The sequence below is a fragment of the Centroberyx affinis genome, unplaced genomic scaffold (genome assembly GCF_046629955.1).
Source record: "Centroberyx affinis isolate AG114_WGS23_722 - 3 ecotype Tasmania unplaced genomic scaffold, CSIRO-AGI_Caff_v1 ptg005197l_1, whole genome shotgun sequence".
Lineage (NCBI taxonomy): Eukaryota > Metazoa > Chordata > Actinopteri > Beryciformes > Berycidae > Centroberyx > Centroberyx affinis.
The window spans coordinates 54,866-67,659 of NW_027282586.1; the positions used below are offsets into that span (position 1 = coordinate 54,866).

Consider the following 12,794-nt stretch of genomic DNA (forward strand, 5'->3'; position numbering starts at 1 on the left):
TCAAAAGCTCAATCAGTCTGAGAGGGAAAACAATGTCTTCAGTCCATTAAATCAGCACATAAACAAAGCCAGCAGCGGGGCAGCAGTGCTTCAACAGGGGGCGGCGTACTGCAGATTAGGGCTTTAGCTACTCTTGCTAATCGACATTTGTGCGCCGGTTTATGTGAGAACTGTGATCTTGATTATCCTCATGTACAGGAGCTGAAGTCTGTTGTTGCTTTGTTAATTAAGTTGTGACCTGAATTTAATCTGTATTTGATCTGGTCACAGTGTCTCTGAAATGTCAAGCTGTCGCAAAGCAATTTTGCTGTTTTCATGAATTCACCACACTATCTGTTTGGAGCTGAAATGTGTCCATGTTTTGCTTTGCTGTATTGGATCTGGGCGTGTTTCCATTTGGATTAACCTTTTCTTCAAAAATGGCGCAACGCTGTACATTTACTTATGTTTTACATACTGGCCAATAATTCAAGCACTTGTGAATTCCTGATGGTGAATTCAACCATGCGTCAATCAGCTAAATAGCATAGCTCGAGTGGTTAAAGGTTGTGAAACATACACAAATCAAATAAATGAAATGGCAACAGAAATCTCGGTAGGTGCATCTAGTCCTCCAAAAACTGAAGTGGTGCGTAGTCATTTTGAGTGTCGTTTCCAAGGACAGCTTTGAGGAAAGGGACAACTCTGAAAAGATTAATGTGGAAATCTCTGGAGGCATCATCTGACTCCACAACACCGCCGGCCTTGCACAAATTCTTGGTTCCCCAGCTGACCGTTCCAATCTGTGGAGGAAAGGTTTGGTTACTTAACACAGTCAGCAAGTACTAACACTGGCAATGTTTGCCACTAGTTAATATTCATCTGTTTTAAATTCCATTTTAAAAACAGAACTATTTTGTGACTCTTAAAATGGTGTCTAGCTTTAATAGTGACCCACATTTTACTTTACTTTAATCTGAGCATTTTATTAGAGTAGGTCAATTTTTTCAAATTTTCTCTAATTTTGGAATAACACTCTTCATTTTTTTGATTTTTCACAATTTTAAATATAAGGCAAGGAACAGTTGCTTACCTGTATTGTGCGATGCTCGTAGTTCTTGAACACAGCGCCACCAGAGTCACCTGTCCCAACACATATACACATGCATGGTTACACACACACACACACACACACACACACACACAAAGGGCAGCAGTTACTGATCTGCTGAAACCTTCACTCATATTTTGCTGCTGTTTATCTGCTGTTTCCGTGATGAATCACAAATATTAGTACCATGGTTAGGACCATTTAGAGCTACTAAAAGACAAAAAAAAGTTTTGGCAACAATTGTGACTGGTGGCCCTAGCCCCGCACCAGTCACAATTGTTGCCAAAACGTTTTTATATAACACACTCACTTTTTACCATGTATGGAAAGTGCAAAAATCCCAAACAAACAAACAAACAAACAAACAAATAAAACAGTAAGAAGGCTAATTTATTCATATCTTGCTTAATAAGTGAGGCATAATAAGAAAGCTAGGCCAGACGCTCAGTACATAAAGCAGTACTTTTATACAAGACATTTGCACCTTTACCTGTGATAAGGATGTGACATGGAGGGAACGTACCTGTGCATGCTATGTGATCTCTACGAGGCGACCGGCCACCAGTGCACAAGAAGTTTTCAGTCACAGCAACCGTCGGATCTTTTGTCGTTATGCCCTTTGCTTTTAAGGCATGGCCGATACATTCATTTCTCTACATTGGAGAGTTGGAAAGAGGTAGAGGGGTGCGTTTAGTGTCTGGGTATATATTAATGCATTGCATTCTGAAATCAAAACAGCAGACACACACACACACACACACAGCAGTCATAACAGAGGCGCAGTTATCTGGAAGAGGCATCATATATGTCAAAACTCACATTATCGCCAAGCTTAGCGAGGACATCTTTTTGCTCTATTTTGGGGTTCTTGGTCAGGAAACTGAGTTCTTCAAGATGAGTTTTTAACAGGAGCTGCTCTGCATTTAGAGAATACACAAGCGTTCACCAGAAGAGTTTTTACTGTCCATTGCAGGACCATGTACAATAAATTGTATCTGAGGGACTACTCTAATCTAATGGCAAGTGTTGGAAATATTACTCAAAGATAAACATAAAGATAAGGAATAAAAAATGCAGTTATGATTTATTAAGTCACCTTGTTCCTTGCAAGTGGATTCACCGACCAGTTTCAGAGCTTCACTGGTCTCCTTGGTGCAAGGTATGCAAATAGGTCTGCAAAAGATAGCAAAAAGAATATAATATGGAGAGGGGGATGTGGCCCGTAAACAACTTTCAACAGGTAATAGTTGTTTATTTCAAATATGCATAATTCAAAACATTATTTTTCCAAGGGTATGTCTGATTTTGTGATAAATCTAGTAAATCTTCTAAGTTTCTGTGTGTGTGGTGTCTTCACAGATGTAAAGACTGATTTATAAATGACTCTCCAGGCAGGAAGGAGAACATATTGAGAAGTGAACAGACTGAACTCATTCTTCACATCAAATTCAAGCAGGAATGGTGTTACAACCTGCGTGCTTACCTGACATCAGTGGAGATTTTAACATATTCCTCCAGTTCGATGAGAGCCACATCATAGTCATAGAATTCATCCACTCCCTCATTCTTTTTAGCATCAACATTGTAGTCCGGATGTAATTTGAAATCTTTTACTTTTTTAACTGTGAGGGGACACAGTCGAGAGCAACAAAATCAGAATCTTCAGTTATTAATAACAATAAACAGTGAAAGTCATACACCATTCATGAATCATTTTCAAATGGTTACTCCACAGAATATCATTGGCTCCCAAACAGCATTTACTTCCTTGTCTTTGATAATGTGTTATAAGGCCCCTAGATTCACTCCCATATTAAAACAAGTGCAACATTTCGGCCACCACAAATAATGCAGGCAGCCCTTGGGCCAATCGGTAACAAGATGTATCATCAAATCAGGCCGGTGGTTAGGAGATTAAATAAACGTTTTGCGTGTTACCTAAACCCCGTCCATCGTTGATGTCGACCTGGACGTCAGTGGGCAAATCCTCAAATTTGAAGCAGTGAGCAGCAGTCAAGACAAACTTGGGGGTCACCAGGGAGCCCATGCATTTCCGATTCTAAAATTAAGTCAAAATTATTTTCCTTATACTTTAAATAATTATTTTCATAAAGATTTTACACATTTTTACACAGAACCAAATAAGCAATTTGTTGTTGCAACCTGACATGATGTCAAAATCCTACATCTGAAGTCCTGATTCCACTCTATTGTTATTGGTCAGATCTGTTTGAATATCAACAAAGTGAGTTCCTCCAGTGGGAGGGGATGGACAACATCAACAGAAATCACAAAACTGAGATTCAAACCTGTGATGTCATCAAAATGTTAAATCTTCAATCCAAAGCAAACTAATCATTTTACCATGAACAATTGTAATGCCTATAATTCATCAGTCTGTCATATATCATAATCTAGTATAAGGGCATAAACTGAATTGTCGATGTATGTAAAAGATATTTTGTAATTCCCATATTCAACCTTGCAAACCAATTTCACATGTGAACACACATCAAATCCATCACCAAATCCGCTTTCTACCACCTCAAAAACATTTCCAGACTACGGCCATCACTTTCTGACTCTGTGGCAGAGACCCTCATCCATGCCTTCATTACCTCTCCTTACTGCAATGGAGTCCTGTTCGGGGTACCCAGAAAAGCCCTGGACAGGCTCCAGTATGTGCAGAACTCAGCTGCCAGGGTTCTCACCCGCACCAAGCCCCGCCAGCACATCACCCCCACCCTCATTCAACTTCACTGGCTCCCAGTCAAGTCCCGCATCTCCTACAAAATCCTCTTCCTCACCTACAAATCCCTCCATGCCCTCGCCCCCCAGTACTTATCTGACCTCCTCCACCCCTATACCCCATCCCGGAATCTGCGGTCCTCAGACATGGGTCTGCTCTCCACCCCCCACACCAGCCTACGATCTTTTGGGGACAGAGCCTTCAGTGTGGCAGCCCCCACCCTCTGGAACTCTCTCCCGGCAGAGATCCGCTATGCTCCATCTTTGGACACTTTTAAAAAAATCCTGAAAACCCACCTGTTCACCAAGGCCTATGGCCTCTAGTCAACTCTCTCATCCCCGGCAACTATTGCTATTATTATTTTCTGTTCTTGTAATTTGTCTGCTTCACTGTGTAAAGCGTCCTTGGGTTTCTTGAAAGGCGCTATATAAATCTAAGTTATTATTATTATTATTATTATTATTAACAATGGAGACAAATAAAAAAATGTATATTGAAATAATAATCACCCCCTTGACGGTAATCTGAGCCGCCCATGGATACATTTTCTGTTTGCTTTCTTTGGTTTGATCGTCATACTCCTTGTGAAGACCACAGAGACCCTTCACGTCTTCCTCATCTGCATTAAAAAAACAAAAAACAAAAACTTAAATACATAACCAAAAATAACACCAAATTTAATCTCCCTCAAATTCATGAAAACAAATCACATTTGCGTGCAGCCGCCAATGACAAAACAGGGAGCGGGGGCAGAAACTGATGCTCTTAATAGAATGATTAACTCTTTATATAGTTGTATATAGGTTTGTTTCTACTTGTATACTTTTGAATATTACAATGTAGCCCTCTAGTTTCAGTTAGTTGGAATAAAAAGTTGACAAATGTTTTTTTTTCCCATCTGCAAATCTCTTTTTTTAAAGGTGCATCAATATATTCTTGTCAAACTAATTGTGATACACTGGTATAATTACCGTAAACAAATGAGACCATGGTGGAGATAATTGGTAGCCTCTATCTCATGGAAGTGGTATTGTTAATGCTAGTGTTAATCAAAATTAAGACCGCATTACCCATAAACCCTGTTACTCCCAGTCCCTTTTGCTCAGTTTGTGTCGCACACCAATCCAGCTGATTTCCCAGGATGTCTGACCTCATGGCACACGGTGTAAAACAACAATCTTCTCACCGATGGTTTACGGTAATTGTACTAATCTAAGCATATAGCTCTAAAAATCTCAGAATGGAGATTCAGAGTATTGGAGGTTTTCTCATAATTCATTCATAATTGGATCGTAGAGCTGTTCAGCACAGTGCAGCAGCAAGGAGACACTTAGCAACACAACTTCCAGTTAATCCCCAAATAGGTTTTAAAGGTCCGCTCTAGTATCTCTTTGTAAATATGATGCCTTCATTAAATGTTACGTATTCCGTCTTCCTGCTTCATTGACTCTCAGTGGGATACTTTACTGTCCCACATGATGATACCCCCTCCACCCCCGCCACATCGATGGTGTCAGGCTATTTATCGTATAGAGACGGCATAAGATTAAGAGTGATGATTATACCTGCTCTTTAGTACTTAAAGAAAAAAGAGACCATGCTCTCTTCTCCGATTATGATCTCACCACCTCCACCCCTCCTGTCTGCTGAGTTACAAAGTGCAGACGGATGCTGAGGTGAGCACTGACCCCTAAATGTCTTAGCTTATACATTTGTCATTCCATTAGATGAACAGTCTTCATGAAAGGAAGAGATCATACTAAATAATTTTGCATGATTTTTGTATGATAGGAGGAAGGTAGCAAATAATGGCAGAGATGTGTTGAGATACTGACTGATCTCAAATCACACAAATAAGTTTGAAAAGACACAGGAAGCAAACTGTGTTTCTTCAAATTCCAAATTCTTCCACTTTCACTTTCACATACCACTTACCAATGATCTCATCAAAGGTCTCCTGCAAGTTGTCGATTGCCTTTAGTCTGAAGTAATGCTTGCCACCCGTCCCTGTTGTGAGGGGCTGCAGGTCGTCATCATAGATGTCAACTCCAATGCCAAAAATGTAAATGTCTGTAAGAGAAGGACAGATGAGACTTAGCCCCTATTGCATACACCTTATTGAATTCTGCTGCTCAAACTTTTCTTAGCAAGATACCAGTATTATATTGTAACAGGGTAATATACAGTAAGTGTCAGTAGGGAAGAATCTGGGTGAGCAACAAGGCCGAATAATTGCATTCATTTCGACGGCAACAAAAATCACCACTAAATTTACAGCCACTCTATTAAGTTATGTATCTGATAATAAAGCTGTTAACCTCACCAAGAAATTCTTCTCTCGTCTGCTGGTTAGCTGCACCAGTGTGGTTCATGTATACCAGGTTCTTTATTTTTGCCACAGTGGGTGAGGGTGAACCGCCCATATTATAACCACCTGCAGCCAAAAGAAACCAATGCATTACACTGATGGGAAACAATAGTTTTACTCAGTATAGAAATTTTGAAAATTAAACACTTGTCTTACCCTTTGCTCTAACATACAAATACTTGAAATGTTTTATGTACAGTATATTCATTATACTTTATATAACATGTGTGTAATTCCAAAAGAGTGCCAATTACCTTAGTTGATTAAAATGACTCTTCATTCATTTGAACACAAACTCATATTCAAAGGAATTAGGTATTGTGAATATAGTGATAGGCTATAGTGAATTGCTGCATATTTCAAAGGTTGAATAGTTGTAGCATAAATGTTTGAAGGCATAATTTAAAAAAGTGGTGCATGTGATTTCACAAACTTGCCACTTCATTGCTGAACTAAGTACATTAAATACTGTATATGAAGAGACTCAAATTACCGTCTGTGAAAAAGATCAGAACGTGATGATGATCCTTAAAACCGTCTCCAGCCTGTTGCTTTATAACCGCAATTCGCTCCAAGAAGGTAGTGAAGGCAAGGTTCAGATCTGTTCCAGCATTATCTCTCTCTGTGGGGGCAACACACACACACACACACACACACACACACACACACACACAGGGTAAGGCTGGATAAACTGAATTAAGTACATAGTTATGATCAGACAAAACAATATTTCCAATAATATTGTTGATCAATTTGACTTACCATCTATATTAAATTTCTCCAACTCATCCAAGATAGACTGAAGTGATTTTTTGTTACCGCCAAAAAAGTTAATTATGTTGGCAATCTCAAATAATTCGGAGGAGAAAAAGATGATGTCATAATTCGGACTGACTGCAAAAGAGGAAATCTGTGAAGTGAAAAAGCATCATATGTTAGTTAAACACAAGGTGGCAGATCTGTACTGTAAGACTGTATACAGCATAAACTATTCACACAACTTTGTAGATGCATACGCAACTTGTAAAAACTGTGATACTGTTGTAAAATCTTACACCAAATATTTCGATAATGCAATGTCTCTTTATGCATCAAACTGCTTATGGTTGTTATTTTGTTAAGTGATTGATACATTTATCAGCAGAAAGAGTAGCTAGTAATATGCTTTGGCATCAAGTCAAGGGCTTCATGCCAAGAAGCCTCTATTAAAATTATGCTTGTGTAATTCATAATGAAATGTACTTCTAATGGGCTGTTTTAACCCTGGTAGCCAACTGGGATTAGATTATGTTTGTACACTGTAGCTCAATGAGCAGAGCGAGGCAAAAACAATGATCTGAACTGGGTCAGAGGCTTCATGACGCAACCAGGACCAAAAATCTTTGACTTCATGGTAAAGTGCCTTAAATAAAGTCAACTATGTATACTGTCTGCGAGTGGGGAAACTATTAGGACAGCCATGTGAAATGAGCTGATTTTTCTGTAGACCGATGAAAATCATGTTTCTCATTACAAGATGAGTATAAAGTATAGATTGTGAGCTGAAATTTTTGATTATATATTAAATTGTTTACTTACATGTTCAAACATGCCAGAAAAATGACTTATTCTGCAGCTGGTCCACATGTATTGGGACAAATTACTTCTAAGTAAATTAAAGTTTTGAAGTTGCTCATTATAACTGAATGAAATTTCTGACCCATAAGCAATACTGGCTTGAGCTGTTCTGCCAAGCCCAGTGCAGCCTCTCGCATGTCATCCATCCCTATTATACAGAAGATTGACTATATGTCCAGGCTAGTTACAATAACAACTATTTTTCGAACATGTTTTAACAAGTCAGCAAATGTATTGCCAGCATCCATCACTAACAGTCTCTACTTTGTGCATCCTTTGATCAGAGCCAACAATCAGCAAAAAAACAAAAACAATCCCAAACTTTAACCAACACAAATTTCCAGTGTCATGAATTTCCAAAATCACTGAATCAGCCAATTTTGAGTGAGAAAATACTGTGAGGCAGTCTGGATAAAAATGTTGAGTTACGGTTTAGTTTATGTCAGTCTAACTAGTGTTTTAACTCTTTAATCAAGAACAAAGGTGTCTATTTCTTACCTTTGTAAGAAGTTTTGTAACAGCATCTTTCGCCTTTACAATTTGGTCCTTTTCAATGCTCTCAGAAATATCCACAGCGATATAGATGTTGAGTGTCCCATTTTTTGTGATCCTGATTTTTCTCCCCTCTTGAGTGTCCTCTGAAAAATCACCACCATCAAATTATTGTTATTTTGCCATAAACATGAAAGGATTTTTTACCATGCAAAAGTGTGTCAATGGTCAGCTGTTGTTGAATACACCTACACCTTTGATTGTGTCATTATTTAAATGTATTTAAATGGATTATCTCTTATCCTACAGCAGCGCTCAGTTGGGACACTGGGGTTCCTTTGTGAATTGCAATTGCAATGCAACCAATACTCTACTAGAGATGATGACAATGGTTCTGCCTCGCATGAAGAGCTCCTTTATTTCACCTTGTTTTCAAGTCTGACAGGTTTCAGCCCCCCAACATGGCCGCTAACTGACTCCATGACCCACAAGGCTTTGATACTCAAGGCAACTTTTGGGGAAACATGACAAGGCAATGTGCCAAGAAACCGAAGTGAGAGACAGAGGAAAATAAACAGCAGAATTTGTTTGAGCAACAAGAGATTGCAATGCAATGAATGCAGAATTGTTGCGACATTTTGGGTAACATTGCTCTCCAACTTGAACCAAACTGTTGCCTAATGTTTCCCACATTAAAAGTCGTAAGCATAGGCAGCTTGGTGTTAAGATTTCCAATTTCAAAATGGAAAGGTTGCTCATTTTAGCTACACAAAATGGTCACTCAAAAATTTAAGACTTATTTCTTCTTAAACCACGAGGACCTAAGTGGCCTGCAGCCAAACTGGAATGGGATGAGCTCCTGTTCTGCCTTTGCACCCTTGACAAATAATAGTAGCCTAATGACAAAAAGATGAAGAAAAAGATGACTGTTACATGATCAGATCTAGCTGTGTGGCTATTTCTATCAAGACAGCGAGCAGACTGTGTTTGCCACTGAGCTCCTTCCCAGGCAAAGTGACAGTACAGGCAGGGTGAGGACAGACAGGGCAAGATCACCTGAATTTGCTGTAGGGAAGGAACATTCAAATTTATATTAAAATACAAATTTGCTTTACTGGACAAAGACGGGTGCAAAACTACAGGATTATGTTAATATACAGAGGAGTAACTTTGAGGGACCACTGAGCCAGGATTAACTGACAAATTGAATGAATCATGAAATAAGCATTCATTAGTTTTCGAATTTAACCAAAAAATATGTCTTTCACTATTAAACTACACTATGAATACTAGTCATTAGATGAAAAGAAAAACTGTTCCAGAGACTTACCAGTGGACTCTAAGGTGGTGAGGCTGTTTATGATTGAACTGCCAAAGGCCTCTGACACCTCCAGAGGAGTGTCATAGGTGTGTCTGTCTGCAACAAGCAAAAGCCACATACTGAACCTTTCATGTCATGCGGTTTATGACAGATGTGAAAATGTGAAAATGTTAAGTTCTACTATTGGAGAACTGCTGCCCACACAGAAAAGGCAGCACTAAGGAAGGAAAACAGCCTCCGCACACTTTATTGAACTAAAACATTTTCCCCTTTCCATCCTGCATGACCTTCATCTGATGATGGTCATGTATAAGTGAGTTCAACTGCTTCTGGTCTCTTTTATAGCATGACTCTTGAATCTTGTCATTCATGTGAATAAGGAATGCTGCTTCTGTCAGGCTTCCAGCAGAACTTTTCCTGTCACAATTTTGGTCAAATAACACAGAATGTCATCAGCATAGGTGATATCTTACAGTAGCATGCTGGCTCTGTCCCAGTCCACTGGCCGTTCTCTTGACACACTCGCTCATTTGACCCCACCAAATACAGGTTGTCGTTGCAGCTGTACTTCACGGTGTCATCAATGCCAAATATGTTCCCTGACCTTCCAGCTCCAGCTGGAATACCAGGATCAGCGCAGTGATCCCCAGCTGCGACAAAAGACGACAGTCATTGCTAGTTTTAGTATGTATTTGACAAATGAGGAGATATCACAGACCTGAAAGAGGAAGACAGAGAGAAAGAAAGCAAAGAGATGAGTGCTGGTTAGGACTTACTATCACGGCTACATATGGGAGTGGCACCAGTCCACTTCCCGTTTGGCAGGCAGACGCGTGTGGTTGAGCCGCGCAGTGTGTATCCAGAATAGCACTCAAATCTTGTCTCATTGTTCACATAGTACCTCTCCTGAGGAGGGAAGACATTTCCATACTCCAGAACATTGGGGTCAGGGCATTCAATCACTGCAAAACAACATAAAAGGGATTTGAGTTATCATGTAGATTAGACGCTCACTATGGGGCAATATTGTCATCCTCATATCAGGGCAGGTTGGCGCTTACTCTTGCATGTCTGATGTAAATATCTTTTTGGCAGTGGTTTCCATATCTTAGTGGGCTGGCACAGGCGTGACAAGGTGGGGTACGGGTAGAAACCCTCAGGGCAGTGGTAGATCAACGTGCTGCCGCTCATCAGCTGCTTGGTCAGTGTGTAGTGACCTCCTTCAATCTGCATATTGTCATCTGTGCAGTTACACCGAACACCACCACCTGAAAGAAAAATACAGTTCATTGTTATGTGGCGTTAGCTAGCACCATAGCTCCTGCATCACATCGCTAGCTTGCCTGGGAAGCTAAGCACGTTTGGCTGTGGTTAGTCCTTGGATGGGAGACCACCTGGTGCTGGAAGTGGTGTTGGAGGACCAGTAGGAGGTGCTCTTCCCTCTGGTCTCGTGCATAATATCCCCAATGCCCCAGGGTAGAGACAGGGACTCTGTCCTGTGAGTGAGCACCGTCCTTCGGATGAGACGTTAAACCGAGGTCTTGACTCTGTGGTCAATAAAGATCCCATCGGCACTCATCGCAAGAGTAGGGGTGTAACCCCGGTGCCGTGGCAAAATTCCCAAACAGGCCTTCCTTCCATCATGGCCACCTAATCATCCCTCGTTACCTAATTGGCTCTTTCAGTCCTCTACTCTCCACTGAGATGGATGATGTGTGGTGAGCGTTCTGGCGCAAACTGGCTGCCATGCATCACCCAGGTGGGTGCTACACATCGGTGCTGGATGAGTTGAGTCCCCCCCCCCCCCATATGTGAAGCGCTTTGAGTACCTAGAAAAGCGCTATATAAATGTAATCAATTATTATTATTATTATTAGTATGGAGTTCTCTATTCCATCTATGTTGCTGCATTGCTTGAGGCAAATATGTATGTGCACTCAAGATATTAGTTGCAAATCTACAGTGAGTATTCATCAACGGTGGAAGTAACTAATTACATTTACTCATGTTACTGTAATTGAGTAGCTTTCTTCTGTACTTGTACTTTTTTTGAGTATTTTCTAAAGTCAGTAATTTTTCCTTTTTCTTAAGTACAGTTTTACTTAAAGTAAATTGACAAATTCTGGTATCAACAGTCAGTCTGCAAGGGAAAGAAAAGTAGCCTAATCTGTTTTATACTTTGTGCACTTTATTTTGTAATTTACAATTTTTCCAATTACTGTAAAATAATCTAGTTTGAACCCTGTCATCTCGTCCTTTTGCAGTTGCATGGGAAAGATCAAGATGCAACAATGTTCTCTTTTGTAAGAAGTAACTCAGTAACTCACTACATTTTAAATGAGCTCCTTTTTACTTTTACTTATGTAAATTTTTACACCAGTAGTTTTACTTCTACTTAAGTAAAATTTCAGCAAAGTAACAGTACTTGTAGGACATCCTATTACTCTTTCCTCCACTGCTAGTCATATTTGAGGACCTCATCACCTTAGTAAAAAGCAAAATGTATACATTTGGAAGTTGGCACTATGGGGACATTTTACATACAGCACTACTCAGCTGGCAAATACTAAGCCTCGCAGACCTTAAAAACAGTAGATTTCTCACTGAAACCTCCTCAGTCTTTCAAAACGAAGGGAGTGAATCTAGATTATCTCACTTAAAAATCTGGATGCACAATGTCAAGTTTATCCACTCCAAACAGAAGCAAATTCTCACTGGATACAAAAATCAGCGTGTCATTTTTTCCCAGGCAATTGATGCTACTTTCAATTTTTAAATTGTGATATGTCAGTAAATATTGTCTCATGACCATATGCATTGTTGTTATTGCAAACAATCTCTTAAAATACAGTATATTGTCCCATTACGCATGATTGTTTTGGAGAAATTATATTGTAAATTATCTAGAAAATAATAACAAGAAAATATGTCAGAATACACACTGACATAACATCTAATCATTTTACAAAAACTCAGATATTTTGCAAAAACCAGACTAGGAAAATTTTACAACTGAAAAATTATATATAAAAATAAAAGCAATCTCTAAATTTCCTTTATCTGTAGTGAAAAGGAGCTCACCCATGCACAGGAGACATAAAAGAACAGCAAAGCAACTCCAGTGAACAGAAAACCCCATGTTGAACCTTAAATTGAG

At 39.5% G+C, this 12,794-nt stretch overlaps 1 protein-coding gene across 1 annotated transcript; it reads right to left on the minus strand.

The window, feature by feature from the left end:
- Window positions 1-12,794, minus strand: LOC139666938 (complement factor B-like). Its single transcript, XM_071546290.1, has 18 exons — window positions 12,719-12,794; window positions 10,699-10,905; window positions 10,414-10,599; window positions 10,111-10,287; window positions 9,647-9,733; window positions 8,323-8,462; window positions 6,970-7,117; window positions 6,701-6,829; window positions 6,163-6,273; window positions 5,775-5,909; window positions 4,358-4,458; window positions 3,029-3,149; window positions 2,574-2,712; window positions 2,187-2,263; window positions 1,910-2,007; window positions 1,614-1,743; window positions 1,073-1,122; window positions 1-782 (listed from the first exon to the last, which is right to left on the minus strand). The coding sequence occupies exons 1-18, from the start codon at window positions 12,774-12,776 to the stop codon at window positions 606-608; spliced, it is 2,271 nt and encodes a 756-aa protein (XP_071402391.1). The 5' UTR covers window positions 12,777-12,794; the 3' UTR covers window positions 1-605.

Coding starts and splice junctions, on each gene's coding strand:
- LOC139666938 (XM_071546290.1), bottom strand. CDS start 12,776: ATGGGGTTTTCTGTTCACTGGAGTTGCTTTGCTGTTCTTTTATGTCTC. Junction 8,463..9,646: donor CACCACCTTAGAGTCCACTG/GTAAGTCTCTGG, acceptor GTGATTTTTCAG/AGGACACTCAAGAGGGGAGA. Junction 2,713..3,028: donor CAACGATGGACGGGGTTTAG/GTAACACGCAAA, acceptor GTCCCCTCACAG/TTAAAAAAGTAAAAGATTTC.